This window comes from Phyllobates terribilis, unplaced genomic scaffold (genome assembly GCF_046119375.1).
Source record: "Phyllobates terribilis strain yellow unplaced genomic scaffold, ASM4611937v1 Scaffold_9__5_contigs__length_417890890, whole genome shotgun sequence".
Taxonomy (NCBI): Eukaryota; Metazoa; Chordata; class Amphibia; order Anura; family Dendrobatidae; genus Phyllobates; species Phyllobates terribilis.
The window spans coordinates 401,307,319-401,328,691 of record NW_027362769.1 but is presented as its reverse complement, the minus strand read 5'-3'; the positions used below and the strand labels follow the sequence as shown (position 1 = coordinate 401,328,691).

The following is a 21,373-nucleotide window of genomic DNA, read 5'->3' as shown; positions in this document are numbered from 1 at the left end:
AAAGGAAAGTTCAACTCAAGAATATCAGGTGGTCCCAAAACATTAAAAATGATATTGCCCAAAATAAAATATCAATCAACCCCCACCGCCCAACCCCCCTCACCCAAATGTCATTTCTCCCCTATGACAGAAGACTTCCTCTCCTCTCTGCTAGCTCACTCACCCCTCACCACCTGTGCCCTTGACCCCCTCCCCTCCCACCTCATCCCTAACCTCACCACTGTCCTCATCACCGCCCTAACCCATCTTTTCAACCTATCTCTTAAATCCGACACTTTCCCATCATCCTTCAAGCATGCCACAATCACACACATCCTCAAAAAACCCTCCCTTGACACTGCAATAGTCTCCAACTACCGCCCGATATCTCTCCTCCCTTTTGCCTCAAAATTACTTTAACAGCACGTTCATGCCGAGCTGTCCTCCCACCTCTCCTCCTCCTCCCTCTTCGACCGCCTTCAATCCGGTTTCCGACCCCACCACTCCACCGAAACAGCCCTAACTAAAGTCACCAATGACCTACTGACCGCCAAGAGCAAGCGACACTACTCCGTCCTCCTTCTTCTCGACCTCTCCGCCGCCTTCGACACAGTCGACCACCCCCTCCTACTCCACATCCTAGAATCCCTTGGCATCACTGACCTAGCCCTCTCAAGGATCTCCTCCTACCTAATGGACCGGACTTTCAGCGTCACCCACTCCCACACCTCATCCTCGCCCCACCCCCTTTCTGTTGGAGTTCCCCAAGGCTCAGTCCTGGGACCACTACTCTTCTCCGCATACACCCTCGGCCTGGGGAAACTCATCGAATCCCACGGCCTCCAATACCACCTCTACGCTGACGACACCCAGCTCTACCTGTCTGGCCCCGACATTTCCGCCCTACTATCCAAAATTCCCCAATGCCTATTCGCCATCTCATCCTTCTTCTCCGCCCGATTCCTCAAACTCAACATGGACAAGACCGAGATAATCGTCTTCCCCTCCAACCGCTCTCCCCAGCTCCACAACTTATCCATCACAATCAACAACTGCACCCTCTCACCCGTCTCCCACGCCAAGTGCCTCGGGGTAATCCTCGACTCCTCCCTCTCCTTCAAGCCCCACATCGAAGCACTCGCCACCGCCTACCGACTCAAACTGAGGAACATTGCCCGAATCCGCTTGTTCCTTGACCAGGACTCTGCAAAAATGCTTATCCACACCCTCATCATCTCCCGTCTCGACTACTGCAACCCCCTGCTCACTGGCCTCCCTGATTCCTCCCTCGCACCTCTCCGCACCATCCTCAATTCCGCTGCCCGACTCATCCACCTATCTCCCCGTTTCACCCCCACCTCCCCCCTCTGCCAAGCCCTTCACAGGCTCCCCATTGCCCTGAGATCATGGTTCAAGACCCTAACCCTAACATACAAGGCCAAACATAACCTGTCCCTTCCCTACATCTCTGACCTGCTTTCCAGATATGTCCCCCCGTGCGATCTTCGCTCCTCTCAAGAACTTCTACTCTTCTCCCCTCTCATTTCCTCCTCCCACAACCGCCTACAAGACTTCTCTCGTGCATCCGCCATACTCTGGAACTCTCTCCCCCATCACGTCCGACACTCCCCTACCCTGGGAACCTTCAAGAAAAACCTAAAGACCCACCTCTTCCTTCAGGCCTACAGCCCACACTGAGACCCATCCGCTACACCATCTCACCCTCTCCTCTCCCCTACCTCCTGTCTCCCCACCCACCCCCTATAGACTGTGAGCCCTCGTGGACACGACCCCCTGCCCTACTGTACCAGTGCGCCTCGTTTGATGTTTCATGTTCGTGTCCCTGTCTGCCCCTACACTTGTAAAGCGCCATGGAACCTAATGGCGCTATATAAATATTTAATAATAATATTCAAAGACATAAAATAAGTCTTCTGCAAGGTTTCTGGTACTGGTTACAGGTTATTCCCAAAGTCATCAGTTATTCCCTATCCACAGGATAGGTGATAACTTGATGATTGACAGCGATTCAACTGCTGGGACCCTCAGCAAACGCAAGATTGGGGTTTTGGAATGCCGAGAAAGGGACTTTACGGTCCCATCTTGAATACAGTGGAGGTGTGCATGTCAGACCTCAAATCCATTCATTGTCTATGGGACTGCCAGAGAAAGCCATATACAGCGACCTATTATTTCCTGCAGTCCCACAGACAATGAACGGAGCTTGAGCATACTCACCACCACTCTATTCAAGATGTGGCTGTCGTCCCTTGTTTTCAGGGTCACTTATGGATAAGAGATAACTTGTTATTTGGAGAATAACTCTTTAATACAAGTTTACTGTGAACCTTATAAAATACAGGTTTCCTCCTAAAGGACTATCTGACCTCTTAGGACCTGGGATTTGACCTCTGAACCTTGAGTGCACTAATGGTGACAGTTTACCCTTTCAACTCTTACCCAACAAACTTGGATGGAAGTTTCCATCCAAGAACAAAATCCGAGACAAAGTCCACCAAGACAATGTAACAGGACTTTTGATACTGTTGTGCGCTTTGTAGAGGGACCCAGCAAGACTTTCACCAAACCAGCAAAGGCGCAGCCACAGACGCTCGTGGCACAAGCTGCCCAGCTAGGCGAGCCCTTGAGGGACGGGAATACTCTTCACCCAGCTCCCAGTAAATGGAAGGCGGACTTTGGCAGAACCCTTCCCAGGTCCACTGTTGCCGGACAGCTGGTGTCTGGTGACGCGGCTTGTGCCTAGTCAAGGACCAGGAGCGTACCTCTGCAAGAACCCCAAGAAGTGAAAGCAAAAGAAAAAATGAGAAAACCCCTGAAAAGATGCAACACTAATGCCATCACCAGTCACCACTAAGCACATAGAAACTGCAATAAACAGCAAAGCACTGAGCAGGGAGAAGGATTAAATAGCCCACCTAATGATCAGGTGTTGAATACGTCCCAATCATCCCCAGACAGCCACTCCCTGCTAGCTACAGCAGAATGGACATAATTCCACCACTGCTTAGTGCCAGACACAGCAGCATCTGCTTATGTTCCATAAGATTGGGACAGTCTCTGTGCAAGCGTGACTCACCCCCTGAGCCGTGGGGCACTCGGATCCGGGCAATAGGGAACGATGGGAGTAGTAGTGGCAACCCGGTTCCGTGGCTCAGGGTGGTCAGGCCAGTGGTAGTCCGTTATGTGCTGATGTTTATGTCCGACTACGCCACCCGTGGATTGCGGTTATTAAGAACCGCCGCTGCATGCAGACCGCTGGGGCTGATGAGGTGTGCAGCTAGGGTAGTGTGACTCCCCACGGGAAGAGTGCGGCCCCAGGGCAGTATAGTGGATGGTGGGAGTGATGGTAGTGAGAGTCCCAGTGCCGGTAGTGCTTGAGGAGCAAGGAGCACACAGACAACAGGTTGCAGTCCAGGGTCTTTACTAAACAGGTAAACTGACCCACAAACAATCCCAGCTAGGAGGGGACCTGGATGTCTGAGAGCAACGGGGAAATTGGCCCTGGTCAGGGTGAGGGTGTAGGCCTACCGTGCTTTCTGCGCTCCTTCTGGCTATCTCCTCGTTATAGGGTAACAGCCCACGTTTCCGAGCTTTCCATGTATTCTCGCCTGTATGGCCTGCGACGTGGGTTCCTTTCTGCTCCCAGCCTTGTACGGCTTTACTGGTCCCTTTGGTTGTGGCAGGGCCTCCAGGCTTCTTAGGCCAAGGAATATACAGTCCCCTGCGGACTGGTTATCTGCTGGGGGATGTGGAATCCTTCCAGCCTCAGACACCAAAGTCTGGTAAGTTAAGTCCGTTATCTGCCAAGACAGGCTCTCTTCGCCTCTTGTCTCTGGCTGGTGGCTCTCCTCCTGCCACACTTCCTCTTAGGTGCAATCAACTTTCTGTCCCTGCTCCACTCTGGGACACGTCTCAGTGCTGAGACAGGCCATCCAGTTCTCTCTAACCCTGCCCCCAGTACCAGCTTTTATAGGGGCAGCCAGATCCCCCTACTGGCCTGAGACAGGAGGCATTGCATGCTAATTTTCCCCTGACTAGAGAACCTCCCCTTTGCTCTCAGACACAGCTTTATTTACACTTGTGACATCCAGGCCAGAGTGACACACGCGTAGTAGCTCCACTTCCAGGGTCAGGACAATGGAGGCGCCTGCGACCAGAGTAACGTAGCACCAGCCCTAATACATTACCAGGTGGGAGCAAAGAACCATGATTCCTAACAGATACTTTGTGTAAACTGAACAGAAACCAGAAACAATGCTAAATTCTTGGGAGGTCAAAAAAACAAAAGAAAATGACTGAAGTTACTAGAAAACATTCTTGCTCTTAAGCCGTGCAGAAAAAGTTTATGGAAACAGGCAGGAAGTAAATACAACACACTGAGACTTGGATCAGACCGGTCCCCACTGGTTCTCACTGTCTGAAATCTACATTTCATCAAATGGGACAATGGTTCCTGGGAAAAACTGAGGGTCAACACCGAGCTGTAAGAACATTATATCACCCCAAAGGAGCTTACGCTCCAACTGAGGATGGACCATATGAGCTCAAGAAGAAGGTAACACCATAAGAACTGCATGAGATGCCGGACCTGAGCCAAGGTGTGTCCCACTAGGTGGAGTGGACTAGAGATGAGCGTTGTTCTACTCGAACTGTTCGCCAATCTCAAATTCGAGCTGTTTTGGGCGGTGTTCGAGCCGTTCGGCGAACACGAACGATTTGAGAAAAATTCGGCTGTTCGAGGTTATGTTCGATAACTGTTCGTGCACCAAAATCATAACTGGATTTTTTCTCAGTAATGATGAAAATTAATGTTAATACGCAGTTTGAGTGTACAGCGGGGTGGGGGGAGGGGCAGGGGATGGATCTCTGCAGGAACAATGAAGATCTCCATTTTTTTTTCTCTTTCCCGCATTTACAGTGGGGAGGTGCAATCTGTCAGCCTATCAGCAGCGCACACACGGAGCGAAGTGCTTTTTTTCACACAAGCAAGGGCATGTGTCATTGGCAGTGTATGTCACATGTCCTTGCCCTATAAGACCAAGCCATTTTCCCCGTCGCCACCATTTTCTCACTGCTGCAGCTGCGTGTTAGACGGCACCGCTGTTGCTGTGTGCGCTATACCTTGTTAATTTCAAGCCAATTTTCGCACAAATCTACAGATAGCTTGGGAGTAGGGAATAGTTGTGATTGCAGTCCTTTTAAGGACTAGGTTACAGCATTTCCTACGACTTTTATCAGGCAAGTCTGTGCTCTTAAATAGATAGATTGTGGGAGTAAAGACTAATTGTAATTGCAGTCCTTTTCAGGACTAGGTTACATCAGTTCCTATCAGTTTTTGCCAGGCAGGTCTGTGCCAGTGCTGTGCAAGTTTTTTTCACAGCATTTGGCTGAATCTAGCAAAGCTAATCCTTTTTGGCCTATTGCAGAGTGTGTTAGTCAGTGGAGTAGCCTATCTGTGTTGCAAGATATACCACCTGTGTATAGAATACCAATTTTTTTACTGCACCTAGTGAAGTAAAATCTTTTGGGCATAGCATCATTCTATTAGTCCATCTATACTGACCTCCATCAGGTTGCAAACTGAATATAATTTTTTTCTGCATCTAGCTCTGAAAAAATATTTGGGCTTCTAGCAGTGTGTGGGACTTGTTCTATTAGTCCATCTATACTAACCTACACCAGGTTGCAAATTCAATATAATTTTATTCTGCATCTAGCTCTGAAAAAATATTTGGGCTTCTAGCAGTGTGTGGGACTCATTGTATTAGGCCATCTATACCAAGCTCCACCAGCTTTGAAATTAATAATAATTTTTAGCTGCATCTAGCCCTGAAAATAATTTTTCCCAATAGTGGTAGCAATAGAAATATGGGGCGCACGCCTGGCTAACAAAAATATACGCTTCATAACACAAAACACCAGCCTAGCGCACTGCATTAATAAGATGGCATCATCGTCTCTCCCAGTGCTAGGCCTACTACGCAGGCTAGCATTCCTGTGCCTAAAACACAATGTATGGGTCCGCACTAGCCACTATGCTGAGGGGTATAAAGCTGCTGCTAACGCTTTATAACAATTCAATTGGCAGATTTTCACAGAGCTCTTCCACAACGCCCACCCATCGGGCAACAGTTGCCCACCCTCCCTATGGGATCTAGTGGCGAATAGTTGATGCCATTAATCAGAGCGTCAGTTGCCCCGTCAACGTGGCAAGCATACGGTAAGGCATGGGAAGAGTGGACACGACTAGTAGCAGGCAGACGGGTTGACCAATGTGAACAAGCCAGATCACAAGTCACCATAGAATTTCTCCACCAGCTAATGATGAGGGGCATATCAGGAGCGTCAGCGCAGCGGTGTCTGACCGGAGTAGCATTTCACTTCCAACTACTGAATTGGGGAGATGTGACAAAGGTTCATCATCAGACAATCCATAAAAGGGTGGAAAAGGGGTCAGCCAAGTCAGGAGTGTAGACGTCCCGACCCGTGTCACTAAAACTGATTTCTCACATCATATCCCTAACACCATTAACATGACACTCACAATTTGAAGCAACACTAATGTCTACTGCATTTGTGATCGCCTTCTTCGGGGCGCTATGTATAAGCGAATTAGTCCCTCAATCCAAAATTACCACCAGTGGAGGCTTATTACACCAGGACGTAGTCATAGCCAATAATGCAATACGTCTACGCATACACCAATCGAAAACGGTTCCAGCGGGCAGGGGTACTTGGGTACTTCTACAACCCACAAACGGTACACTGAGTCGGGTAACAATAGTAAAAACATATCTAACCATCAGATCACAAAGTAATTTCTTCCTATCACACATTGATGGAACGCCATTATCAAGATACCTGTTCCAAGCTATATTTAATAAATGCATAACATCGGCAGGGAACCACCCCAAAGATTACGGGACACACTCATTCCGCATAGGTGCGGCCACGGAAGCAGCAAGAGCAGGACTGTCAGAAACGGAAGTTCAGAGGATAGGGAGCTGGCGATCCACATGTTTGGTGAGATACATAAGACCGGACTTGTTATCCTAATGTGGTTTGTTTCTTTTACAGGTGACGCTAAGCCAACAGTGTGAGTGATAGGCCACTCGTATATATATTGGGCACAAAAAAAGGGCGAAAGTCCGCCCAGGCGGGAGGAAATTAGAGTTTCATAACACATATTTCAACTGGAGAGGTATTAGAGGCCTGCTATGGCCACAGGTACTAATGGAGGTAATCAAGGTAGGGAGAGAGGCAAGAGGTCCGGTCATCTTAGTTATACAGGCCGGGGGAAACGACCTAGGTCATCACAAGAGCGCATAACTAATGACAATAATGAAACTAGACACTGAGCGCTTCAGAGAATTTTTCACAAAATTAGCTATAGTATGGTCAGAGATTGTGCCGATAGCGGTATGGCAAGGTGCGCGAGACATCACGGCCATCGAATGGACAAGGCGGGTAATAAATATTCGGATGGAACAAGCGTTAAGAGTGATGGGTGGGGGTCAGAGTCCTGCATACGAGTACGCTGGATCCTCCGTGGCCTGGAAATAGAAAGGACATGTTGGAGAGTTACACTTGTTGGCCAACTTGCCGGAGTGGGGACCCAGGGCATGCTGCAACAAGCTGAATTATTTTAGAAATAAAATGCCTTTCTAATGGAATGAGTATAAAGAGTTAATAAAGCTGTGACCGATCCTCACCCATCCAGTTGTAAGAGTTACATTATTGTATTGTCCATGAAAGGGGGGCGGTAGAGGGCTGAGCGTCTGGGTTTGGTTGGGGGTCCCCACAGTCTGCCTAGGCTAGATACATTTAAAAATTCTTATTAGATACACAGGCGGTGCAGCTTGCTTCGCAACTGGGCTACTACGCCCAAAGTATTGCCTAGGCTAGATGCAGTTAAAAATTCTACGCTGACTAGCAGACACTGAAGATTTGGAGCAGACCTCTGAGTAAACAGCTCTTCAGACTCAACCATCTGTGTTACCCCAAGCCATAGTGTATGTAGTTTCTTACAGTTAAAAGGGGGGGGGGTGCGACCCAACCCACCTGGAATTGACGATGCCAACGTCACGTAAGACACAGCAAGGGGACTCCCAAAATTGTGGCACAGACACCACTTAACCCTAGAACGCATACCTGTGGCCTTGCAGGCCCGCCCAGTTAATTGTTTTCTATTTTCTGCAAGATTACTTTAGTTAGAATTTTGAAACTCTAGGTATTCTCCATGTATATAGTTGTTTGTCATTTGAGTTTGAGTTATTCCATGTTATTTGCACACGGGCCTAAAGGGCCCCAGGTATGTGAAAGTGTAGATTTTTATGGTCATGCGTTCTAGGGTTAAGTGGCATCAATTGCCCCACTGTTGCTTAAAACGGTTGGTGAGGTGATTTTACCAAATCCCCAAGCTTTTAGTCTCCCAAGGATGACACAGGGGTAGAAAAGTCGTTTCGGATCCATGATTTGTTCATCTTTATGAACGTGAGTCTGTCTACATTCTCAGTGGAGAGCCGCGTGCGCTTATCTGTCAGCACACCACCAGCAGCGCTGAACACACGTTCAGAGAGAACGCTGGCTGCATGGCATGACAAGATCTCCAAGGCGTGAGTGGCGAGCTCCGGCGATTATTCCAGATTGGAATACCAAAATGAGCAAGGGTCCAGTGACACAGTCATGGCTTCGATGTTCACTTGGAGATACTCCTGTACCATCCTCTCTAGGCATTGACTATGTGTCAGACTTCTTGTTTCCTGTGGCCTTGCAAAGGATGGTCTAAAAAAGTGGTGAAACGATTCCACAAAATTGCTGTTACCAGCAGATACTGTGTTACTGTTACTGTTTGAGTGATGAAGACTCGACAGTCCCACGGTTGGCAAGTTAGAACTGTGAGATTCACTTTGTGCACCACTGGTGTTTTGTGGAAAAGCACATGTAAGATTCTGCAACAGCGTCTGCAGATACTCCTGCATTCGTCAATACCTTTTTATGGCAGGAATTATTTCGGCAAATATACTTTTGTACCGGGGATCTAAGAGTGTGGCAACCCAGTAGTCGGGATTACTTCGAATTCTGACAATCCGGGGGTCATGTTGCAGGTAGTGCAGCAAGAAGGCAATCATGTGTCTTGCGCATCCAGAAGGACCAAGTCCTTGTTGTGTTGGTAGCGAGGTAACAATCATGCTTCCTTCCTCTGTCCTCTCCCTCCAACCTCGCACAACAGAAATGTGATCAAGGTCTCCCTCATCTGATGAGTCTTCCATGCCCATTGCCAGTTCGTCCTCCACTTCTTCCTCGGCTCCTGCACCTTCCTCAACAGTTTGGCTGCTACCATGCGCCCTGGTTAATCCCTCTCCCCCACCCTCCCATGCCTGCCGCCTTGGTGCTGCCAACCGTCTGGACCTTGTAGATGTTATCCCTTCCGCATACGACTCCTCCTCTACTTCCTCCACCTCCTCTTGTCCCACCACCTGACTCTGAATTCTGTTTAATGTGTGCTCCAGCATGTAAATCACCGGAATAGTCATGCTGATAATGGCATCGTCGTCAGCACTAAACATCTTCGTCGCCATTTCAAAACTGTGCAGAAGGGTGTGTGGCGCCCCTGAGGGTTCAGTCGCCACAGAGTTACTGCATCTCACCCAGAGGTGTGGTATCTCACCCTCAGGTAAGGAAGGCATATGGCTCGGGACCCTGACTCCTGCATCCAACACATAACCGCAGTTGGGGTAGGGCGAGATTGCTCCTAAGGGAGAGCACAGTCCCAGGTCCCTAGCTGGTTTGAGGGTCCTATGTAGTGGGTGCTTAGGGGAGCAGCTTAGGGGAGCACATGACAAGGAGAGTATAAATAGCAAGCCATCTTAGAAAGAGCAAGCCAGACAGAGGAGGAAAAGTGACAGGAGCAGAGACTAGGCATGAGCTCTGCTCCGGAGGCGGGCCTAGCCTGGGAGGCCCAGGACTGAAGGAGAGATGAGAGGAGTGGGAGCTGGAAGGCTCCAGGAACCGAAGGGACCCTACGGCTACGGGCCGTGCAGAAGGCCACCCGTACTCCCGCTGCTACCAGGAGGTAGAGGGGTCAGGCCAGATAAGGGAAACCGGTCCCTCAACTAGCGGAGAAACAGCAAGGCTCAACTAGAAACCGGAGGCTGCAGTATTTCATGTACTGCAGGCAAAAGTCCACACCAGTCTCACTAAGAAGGTAGCCACATAGGACCCAGGGGACGGAACACACGTCACCCGCCAAGGCCCGAGGATACCGGATAGAAGTGTCACTGGGTGTGAGGTGCAGGGAGAAGGCCAGAGAAAGGACACACAGAAGGGGGTCCTGCTAAGTACTCCGGAGCTATCTGGGGGTGGACTGAGCCCCTCACTGAGTACGCACAGCACGACGGGGGAGATTGCTCTGGTACCTGTAATCTGGACTACAACAACTGTGAGTAATATCTTGAGACGGCATCACACGGACTCTGTGTTCATTACTGACTCCTTGCACTACAACCACCATCATCCACCCACACTGCCCTGAAGCTACACTCTTCCTGTGGTGAGTAATAATACCGTTGCTGCAAAACCACCAGCTTTAGAGGACTGTTCCGCAGCGACGGCCCCTTTGGCCGCACTCCACAGGTGGCGTAGTCAGACATTATAAAATCCATATATACAAATTACCCTTGGATTGACCGCCCTGGATCACGGACTGGGTCACCGCCACAGTGACTACAACCCCCAGCGTCTACCGGCCCGGCTCAGGGTACCCCATGGCCCAGGGGGCGCGTCAACTTCATAGGTCCCTGATCTGAGACCACTCCTGCAGCGTGATTTGCCCCACCTCTGGATCTCGTTGGCCCAGGCTATACGTCAGAATGTATCGCACCAGGGCTTGTCGGTGCTGCCACAGTCGCTGCAACATGTGCAGAGTTGAATTCCACCGTGTCGGCACATCGCATTTCAGCCGGTGAACTGGCAGGCCCAACGACTTCTGTAGAGATGTAAGTCGTTGAACTGCGGGATGCGAACGGCGGAAGTGAGCACACAGCGACCGTGCCCTCTGCAGAAGGCCATCTAGTCCGGGATAGTGGGCTAAAAATTGCTGGACAACCAGGTTCAACACGTGAGCCATACAAGGCACGTGTGTGACATTGCCCCGGCGAAGTGCCGCACCCAGGTTTGCAGCATTGTCGCACATGGCCTTCCCTGGTTGCCGGTCCAGTGGAGACAACCTTTCATGAAACTGAGTCTCCAGAGCTGACCACAACTCCTCAGCTGTGTGACTCACATTTCCCAGACATTTCAAAGTAAACACTGATGCCGTTGAGCCCTACTGCCAGCATAGTAAGGAGGTGTGCAGGATTCCTTCTGCGCAGTTAGAAAGCAGGTGGCATTACCAGACAGGCTTTGGGTGCAGGTGGAGGACCGAGAGGAGGTTGAGGAGGCAGAAGCAGTGGAGGAACTTCGAGATAAAGAGGATTGACGCACAACTCGTGGGGACGGTAAGACTTGGACAGCAGCCCCTTGTCCTGCTGTCACCATAGTTACCCAGTGCCCAGTCAGCGACATGTAACGCCCCTGTCCATGCCTTCTCGTCCAAGTGTCTGTGGTGAAGTGCACCCTGTCACACACAGAGTTTCTCAAAGAAGCGGTGATGTTGTGTGCGACATGCTAGTGGAGCGCAGACACACCTTTCTTTGAGAAGTAGTGCCGACTGGGCATCTGGTACTGGGGCACTGTGACGGACATAAGGTCTTGAAAATCCTCTGTGTCCTCCAGGTGGAAAGGCAGCATTTCTGTAGCCAACAGCTTGCAGATGGTGAAATTCAACCTCTTAGCTTTCTCATGGCTAGGAGGAAATGGTCTTTTACTTTTCCACATCTGAGGGACCGAGGGCTGGCTGTTGTGCTTAGACGGTGTTGAGTAGGGTGTCCCCGGCAAACTGCCGGTCTGTGAGGAAGATGCAGGCGGACATGTTAGGTTGCCTTGATCCAAAGGTGGTGCTATCGATGTCGGACAGCGCTCAACACCAGCTGGTGTTACCACCTCCAAAGAAAATGATGACCTGCCAATCACGCTGGCTGTTGCGGGTAAAGAGGTGGCAGGTCTGCGTCCAAAAACATGTGTGACTGCTGTCCCCCCAGTCACAGAGGATGAAGAGTCTGCGGATGCACAAGATGGGGCAGACGGTGGTTGGCCCAGCCGGCTAGGCCGCATTGTAGCACAGTGAGCTTCCCACTGCAACTTATGCTTCATATCCATGTGACGGTACATGCATGAAGTACTCAAACTATGGATTTTTTGGCCTCTACTTAGCTTTTGCTGACAAATATTACAGATAACAAGAGTTGGGTCATCCTTATCGATCTGAATAAATGCCCAGGCTATGCAAGGCTTAGAGCCCATGTGACCTGAAGAGCCACTACGACTTGTGGTCAGAGGCAGGGTTGTGGTTGAGGATGCAGTTGTTGACGTGCTTCCAGTACTCCGTCTCTGTTCAGGAATTCGCAACCTAACCTCGTCGTCAATAGCATCTGTGATGCCCCGCTGCGCTTGGTATCACAGATCCTAGAAGAGTGCATTGATGGAATCCTCCACAAGAGGCCCCCATAAACATTCACACATCTCCACCTTCCACCTCAGACCAGCAGAGGGAGCCCGTTAGGGATATAAATAGGGAAGGTGGAGCTAGGCAGTTCAGTTCCTCTGAAGAGTTCCTGCAGTAGAGAAGCCTAAGAGAGGTCAGTCTGCAGTGGAGCTCAGTCTAGTCTAGAGAACGCAGTTAATAGTTCAGCAGTGGAGCACGAGGCTCCTGCTTGCTAGATTCAGGGAGCCCAGATAGAGCTTAAGGTGTGCCGGTGCTGTAAGATCAGTGAAGCGCGGCAAGCTGCCGTTAGTGTGTATAGCCTAGTGAGGGCCCAAGTAGGCCGAAGGCGAGTGGCGAGTTAGTACATAAGGGGCAGAGGAGCTTAACCAGCTCACCCCGAAGCATTTACCGGACACAGGATCCGAGCTTACCGGTATCTCTATGACCCAGTAAGGCATAACCGGAATCCCTGGAGAACTACAAGTCCCAGGATCGCTAAGGTGCTGATATGTAACAGAGCCAGGAGACGCTTAGGCCCCGCATACTGGGAGCGTGAACTCCAAGAGAAGGCCCTACCACAAGGTCAGCCAGCGCAGGACAGAGACAAAGTTAGGCCTAGCTCCAGGCAGGTAAGAAACTTACTACGCAGAGGCAAGAAACAGGAGGCCCTACACCCGCTCATTGGGGAGGATCCTGATATGCACCCTTCACCCTACAGTGCTCCGGGATGTGCCTGAATTTCCACCAGTAAAAGGTACTGAAGTGACTACCGTGTCCGTTCCCGTTCTTGCTCTGACCCAGCTGGGTCTCGCCTGTCCTGCATTCCCCCTGCATACGCTGCCCTGAGACCTAGGTCCACCTGTGGGGAGCTATACCATCGAGCTGCCTTATCACCGGCCTCAGTGGACTGCTGCAGCGCTGGTGCTTGTCACCAGATACCACAGGTGGCGTCATGAACTCTTATAAAATTAACAATTATCCACCCTTTTAAAGAGAGACCCCAGGGTACGGGCCAGGGAGCCGACCACCGCGACATCCCCAAGGCCAGGCAAATGCCCGGGTACCGAGTCATCCCCATCCCCAGGGCTAGTCACATCCTCCTCCACCTCCTCTGCTGACCTCATCGACTGGCTGACTGTGGGTTGACAGTAAGTGGGATCTCCAACCTCGTCATCATCACCCTGTGTGTTATCACACCCGTCGTCCTCAGAGCCAACCTCTTCCTGCCCTGACCGAAAAGTCAAGTTGTCGCTCCAATCAGGTATTTGAGTCTCATCATCGTCTTCATCATTGTCTCCACCAACAGGAGTTACAGTTTGGGAACAAGGGTCTACATTATGCTCAGAACCTTCTTCATCTGGTCCTGGATCCGACTTATAAAGATTCTGGGCATCAGATCAGATCATTTCCTCATCTGGATTAACAGAAGCTCTGGAGCAGACCTCCGTTTCCCAGGCTATAGTATGAGTAAACAGCTGTGCAGACTCAACCATCTGTGCTACCCCATACTCAGACGGGCAGCTGGAGACTTGGGAGCTGTGAGGAAGCAAGTGCGATTGGGGTGACACCTCTGAGGACTGGAGTATTTGTGATGTTGAAATTGAGGTGATGGAGAGCCCACTTGAAGGAGCACTTGATATCCGTTGAAGCACCTGCTGTTTTTGTGCCTCATCTAGAATTTGTAGCGATGGGCGTGTCCGTAAGAATGGGATCGTATCACATTGTCCACGAAAAGAAGTCGACATCTTAGTTTGGCTGGAAGATGGTCTTTCTTCTGCAGATGTTACTCCCTCGACCCACCGGCGGACAGGCACCAGTATTGGGATAGGGGGGCTGGCCGTCAGGGTCCACTGCGGCTCTGGCACAAACCCGGCGACACAGAGGTGGCACGGGCAGGAGCGGACTGAACGTGTCGGCTTCTCACTTTTTGGATTTTAGAAGGGCATGACATGCCTATATCTGTGTCTCCCCCTCCTTTTACTCCTCCACCTCTTTTATTTTCGCATGACTATATGTACTTGTCACTTTTCCATGTGTTAGTTGTGTCTTCTGAGCAGTTTGTCAGCTTTTGGACACCTTTGAAGGTGTTTTCTATGTGTTTCTATGTGTTTTTGTTTGCCTGCCATTGGTTTTAACGGTGTTCGAAGGTGTTCGACGAACAGTTCGACGAACCGAACCGAACCGAACTCGAACACTACGGTGGTGGCTCAACATTAGAGTGGACCTCAATGGGATCCTGTCTTTACCTTTTAGGCTCCTAAAACGTCAGCACTGGATTATACTTTAGTTTTCTAACTTTCTACTCTTCTTCCCGTGTGTAGTATTAATTACTTCATTATGGAAAATAAAGTACTATACTGCAAATTACAAAGCTACACGATGTCTCCGCACCTGATGCCATCGATCCTTCATGCCGATTATTTCTGACTACATGACCTACAAGGATACAGAGGAGACCTGGTTACATTTTCTGCAATTTTGCTTATCCAAAGGAAAAATACAAGCACTAGTGTTGAGCGAGCATGCTCGACACTGCTCGGTACTCGCCCGAGTATCTCACTACTCGGGATGTTCGGCGAGCACCGAGCATTTCCGGGTTACTCGGGCAGGAGTTCGGGTCTCCGCCCTGCATGTTTGGCACTCTTTACAGAGCCAATGAATATGCAGGGATTGCCAGCCAGTCACTGTAATGCGGCAGCCATGTTGGTTGTGGGCATTACAGTGATTGGCTGGCCGCACAGCGTCATCTCGAGAGTTTAAAACCGGGCGCCGCCATCTTGGACACAGTCGCTCCGGATCAGACAGTGTAGGGACAGCGCTGCTGATTTAGGGAGAGATATATATTGCGAAATAGTTAGTGTAGGGTCTGTAAAGGCTGCCAGAACAAACAAACAGTCCTTCTCAGGACTAATATCCATCCCAGATATCAGGCAGGCAGGCTGTATAGGAGACGCAGTGGTTATACCAACAAACACTGCATTACAGTCCTGTGTGCTCCTGCTAGTCAAATTGCTGGACTTATCCCCCGGTCTCAGGGGCCAGGAAAAATCCTTTTTTTTTTTTCATCTAAATCCCGTATTTTGTTTTTCCCCTCAGTCAGACTGTACAAATACGCGTCTTATTAACCTTTTGGTATTCCCCCCCCCCCCCAAAAAAAAACCTGAGTGTGTCTGTGACTGTTCAGACACCAATATATCTGTTTAAAAGAGTCTGGTGTAGGCCAGAAAAATAGAACTGTGGTTTTGCAGTTCCACGGTTCAAATCTCTGTATTATCCAGCTTTAGGCCGTTTTTCCGTAGAAAAAAACAGTAATAGTGTCTCCCTGACTGTTCAGACACAAATATATCTGTGTAAAAGAGTCTGGTGTAGGCCAGATAACTAGAACTGTGGTTTTGCAGTTCCACGGGTCAAATCTCTGTATTATCCACCTTTTTGCCTTTTTTACATAAAAAATAAAAAAATTGAGTGTCTCGTTCAGTGTTCAGACACAAATATATCTGTTTAAAAGATTCTGGTGTAGGCCAGAGAAATAGAACTGTAGTTTTCCTCTTCCACGGTTCTAATCTCCTTTTTATTACCCTTTTTCCATTGATAGTGCGAGTGTAAGCTATTTTACTTCATTTACAATGGGCAAGGCACGTGGCAAGGGATGTGGAACTGATCAGTGTGAACAGGTTATTAATTGGATAGCAGATAATACTTCCAGTTACCTGGGCACCACCACCTTCGGTCTGTCTTCCACATGGTCAAGTTTTAGTAGCCGTGAGTCTCAACCACATACTCCTCCTCACCCTGATGCTCCTTCCTCCCACAATCCCGAGTGTCGTCAGACAGCAACTGATCCCACGCTTGGACACTCTAAAGAGCTGTTCACTGGTCCATTTCCATATTTGTGCCCCTCGCCTGCTCCGCTTGAAGTGGTGGAAGAGAAGATCCCATGTAGCGATGCCCAAATATTTGAACAGCCACGGCCAGAGGAAGTCGACCCTGGCAATTTGTCACAAGAGGTGGACGATGACGAGACACAATTGCCACGAAGTGAGGAGGAGGATCGTGGTGCCCAAGTGGAAGGGGAGGAGGTGGTGGATGATCTAGTAACTGACCCAACGTGGCAGGAGGACAAGCAGAGCGAGGCCAGCAGCAAACAGGGGGAGGGAGGCAGAGTACCCCAAGAGGCAGGAAGAAGCAGTGTGGTGGCCGCACACAGAAGGCGGGCAACAGTTCGCCGTAACACCAACACGAGGGACGCTGCCAGTACAACCGGCAGGTCTTCCAGAGTCTGGAATTTTTTTAAAGACTCTGCTGATAATCCCAAAAAGGACATTTGTACCACCTGCTATGCCAGCATCAGCAGGGGTGACAAAACTACCAGCCTGACCACCACCAGCATGATCAGGCACATGTCAGCAGAGCACCCGACTTTGTGGGGCGAACCCCAGGGTCCACGACCAGTGTCAGCGGGTGTCACCTCTGCTTCTTCCACTGTTGTGCATGAAATAGAACCCCCTGTTGTGCGTGCAAAGCAATCCCCTGTCCATACTGCATGCAAAGATGCCACCTCCTCTCAGTCTTCACTTGTTATGGCAGTTTCTCAAGAAACAGCATCAACGTCCACATCCACGTCCCACCGCAGCGTTCAATTGTCCATATCCCAGAGCTTTGAATGAAAGCGCAAATTCGCAGCCAATGCCCCAAAGGCCACAGTCCTAAATTCGCACATTTCACGACTGCTTGTGTTTGAAATTCTGCCTTTTAGGCTAGTGGAGACGGAATCCTTCCGCAACCTTATTGCGGTGGCCGTCCCTCGGTACTCAGTCCCCAGCCGACACTATTTTGCCCGGTGCCATCCCCGCACTACACAAGCATGTGTCCCAAAACATCTGCCATGCCATCAACAACGCAGTTTCTGGGAGAGTTTACCTGACAAAGGACACGTGGACAAGTGCTTGTGGCCAGGGACGGTACATCTCCCTGATGGCACACTGGGTAAACATAGTGGAAGCCGGGACCCAGTCGGACCTTGGGACGGAACACATCCTCCCCACACCGAGGATTGTGGGCCCTGTGTCAGTCAGAGTTGCCCCCACAGTGTACAGCTCCTGCGCATCATCATAATCCTCCTCCTCATGTTCAGCCTCCATCTCAGATATCACCACATCAGTTACAAGCTGGAAGCACTGCAGTACTGCCTCAGCCAAGTGGCAACAGGCTGTGTTGAAACTCATAAACTTAGGTGATAAACCTCACACTGCTTGTGAGTTGTGGACAGCTGTGAAAGAGCAGGCAGATCTGTGGCTGAGACCGCTGAACCTACATCCAGGCATGGTCGTGTGTGACAATGGCAGTAACCTGGTGGCGACTCTGAGGCGAGGCGAGATCACACACGTACCATGCCTGGCTCATGTGCTTAACCTCGTGGTTCAGCAGTTTCTTAAATCGTACCCCGAGTTTCCAGATCTGCTCGTCAAAGTACACCACCTGTCAGCTCATTTTCGCAAGTCGGCTACAGCTTCTGCTGCCCTTGCTGTGTTGTAGCAGCGTTTGCAGCTTCCGGCACATCGACTGGTGTGTGATGTCCCCACACGTTGGAACTCTACCCTCCACATGTTGCAAAGGATTTGTGAGCAGAAGAGAGCAGTTGTGGAGTACCAGCTGCAACAAGGCCGTCGATATTCAGGTCAGACTCCACACATAAGACATCAGGAGTGGACCTGGATGTCTGACATATGTACCATCCTGACAAACTTTGAGGAGTCCACCAAGATTAGCGTCAGCATCCCACTTGTCTGTCTTTTGCAACGCTCTCTGCAGAGAATTAAAGAGGAGGCATTGCAGCCAGAGTATGATGAGATGGATCAAGAAGCCTTAATGGGTGATTACACACAGCCCAGCCTCATCTCATCCCAACGTGAATTGGGGGACAATGAGGGAGAGGAGGAGGAGGAGGAAGAACAGGAGCTGGTATCATGCGATCTAGACGGTAGTACCTGTACAACTGTCATACCATTGGTTCAGCGTGGGTGGCCTGAGGACAGGGGGGAGGAGGAGGAGTTGGAGAGCATGGTCAGTCATCATCTTGGAGAGGACACGGAAGTCTTGCCCGTTACCAGTCTGGCACGCATGGCTGATTTTATGTTACGCTGCCTTAACCGTGACCCTCGCATTGTCAAAATGTTGGGTGACACTGGTTGGTGACACTTTTAGACCCCCGCTACAAGGAGAACTTTCACTCTCTTATTCCTGAAGTGGAGAGGTCTACAAAAATGGGGCAGTACCAGAAGGCCCTTGCTGTAGAACTGTTAAAAAAATTCCCATCTGAACACGCTAGCGGCAGAGGTCACAGTTCGTTGCCCAACCAAGGCATACAGGTGAGAGAGACGCAACTCCAATCCAGCAGAGGCAGGGGAACACTGTCAACGTTTTGGGACATTTTTCTGAGACCCGCCCAGCTTACGGGCCCTGAGGCGCGGGTTACTCTCACAAGAAGTGGAAAGTTTCAAAAGATGGTGAGGGAATACCTTGCCGACCGTACCAGCGTCCTCCGTGATTCCTCTGTGCCTTTTAATTATTGAGTATCCAAGCTGGACACTTGTAATGAACTCGCTCTGTACGCCTTGGAGGTCCTGGCCTGCCCTGCCGCTAGCGTGTTATCAGAGCGTGTTTTTAGTGCCGCTGGGGGAATTATAACTGATAAGCGCACTCACCTGTCAACTGACAATGCTGACAGGCTGACCCTTAACAAAATGAATAAGGGCTGGATTGGGCCAGACTTCTCATCACCACCAAATGACAGCAGAGAAACATAAAGTCAAATCCACTGTGTTATTTCGGGAAGTGTATTCCCATGCACCACTTCACACCCACACATGGGTATACGCTTCCTCATTTCGGCTGTTTTTTGCTCTTCTACTTATCCTCAGCCTCCACCACCACTATACCACCAGGGTGACCATGGTCCGTGTTGCCAGCATTGCAAGTTCCTCCGTCCTAATTTTTGGCAACTTTTGCTTTGAAGACATAGGCAAAGACTATGGGAGACCCACTCCCCCATAATGGGAATAATGTTTTTAATATGCTGTACTGCATGGCTCTAGTAAGGGGCATTAAAATCATCTTGTTAAGCTACAGCGACCTCCACGTCTCTTCCAAGGCTCATTGATATTGTCTTTTTATTCCACTGGGACCTCCACGTTTCTTCCAAGGGGTATTAAAACCGTCTTGTAAAGCTACTATGACCTCCACGTCTCTTCCAAGGGGCATTAAAACCGTCTTGTTAAACCACTCTGAACTCCACGTCTCTTCCAAGGGGCATTAAAATCATCATGTTAAGCTACTGTGACCTCCACGTCTCTTCCAAGGGTCATTGATATTGTCTTTTTATTCCACTGCGACCTCCACCACTCTTCCAAGGGGCATTGATATTGTCTTTTTATTCCACTGTAACCTCCACCACTCTTCCAAGGGGCATTGATATTGTCTTTTTATTCCCCTGGGACCTCCACCACTCTTCCAAGGGGCATTGATATTGTCTTTTTATTCCACTGGGACCTCCACCACTCTTCCAAGGTGTATTGATATTGTCTTTTTATTCCACTGGAACCTCCACGTCTCTTCCAAGGGGCATTAAAAGCGTCTTGTAAAGATACTGTGACCTCCACATCTCTTCCAAGGGGCATTAAAACCGTCTTGTTAAGTTACTGTGACCTCCACATCTGTTCCAAGGGGCATTAAAACAGTCTTGTTAAACCACTCTGAACTCCACAGCTCTTCCAAGGGGCATTAAAACCGTCTTGTTAAACCACTCTGAACTCCACAGCTTTTCCAAGGGGCATTGAAATGTTGTTTTTAATTACCTCTAACCTCCACGACTCTTCCAACGGGCATTGCATTTCCTCCTAATTTTAGTCAGCTTTTGCTTTTCAATGCATAGGTGAACACTAAGGGAGACCCACTCCCCAATAATGGGTAGAACGTTTTTTGTACGCTGTAATTCACATCTGTTTCAAGGGGCATTGCAGTTCCTCATAATTTTTGTAAAGCCTTCCATTCACTGCTTAGGCCAACAGTGTACAGGAGACCCAGTTGCTATAAATGGAAAAAACGGTTTAGTTAAGGCCCTCTGACCTCCATGTCACTTCCAAGGGGCATTGGAGTGCCTCGAAATTTTTAGTAGGCATTGCACTCACTGTATGCCCTATAACTGTGTAGCCGAACCGCTCCTTTTGGTACAGAAACATATCCTACAAGACATGTGTGGTTGACTGGCCTGATATTGATGTGAATGGTCCCTGTTCCTCCTGCTCTTTCTCCTTTGTCACCACCTCATCCATCATTCATCACCTGAAGCTTTGTTTTAACGGGTGTCATAGAACTTGGATAGTAGCAGGAAAACATCCTGCAATCCTCGGAGGAGGTAGGATATGCGCCAAAACGCTGACCACCTCAGGCCTAGCCGCTACTACATACATGCGCTTGCATTCCAAGGGACAGAAAGCTAAGGAGATGGATGGCCTCATGATCATGAATAATTTACTCGTTGTGTAGAAGGCCGACTACTGCTGCTGTCTACCTTTTGAACTTTGTGTTGAAGCCTGATTGACCCAGGACCGGCAATCCTCTATGTCTGGAGGACGTGTTGCATCCCAGTGTCCAACTGTGTCCCGGCTTCCACAATATTAACCCAGTGGGAAGGCGTCAGTGAGATGGACCATCCCCGGCCACATTCACTTGTCCACGTGTTTGTGGTTAGGCTGTCCTTCCCACTAAATGCACTGGGGAGGGCACAGGTAA

At 49.7% G+C, this 21,373-nt stretch overlaps 1 protein-coding gene across 1 annotated transcript in view; it reads right to left on the bottom strand.

Moving 5' to 3' along the window:
• The window catches only part of LOC141162629 (serine protease 30-like), a 68,115-nt gene that overhangs the window by 29,629 nt on the left and 17,113 nt on the right, over nt 1-21,373 (bottom strand). Inside the window, exon 2 of the mRNA XM_073648914.1 lies at nt 14,975-15,019. Within this exon, the coding sequence (XP_073505015.1) occupies nt 14,975-14,984 (10 nt within the window). The 5' untranslated portion in view covers nt 14,985-15,019. The remainder of the gene's footprint in view (nt 1-14,974; nt 15,020-21,373) is intronic.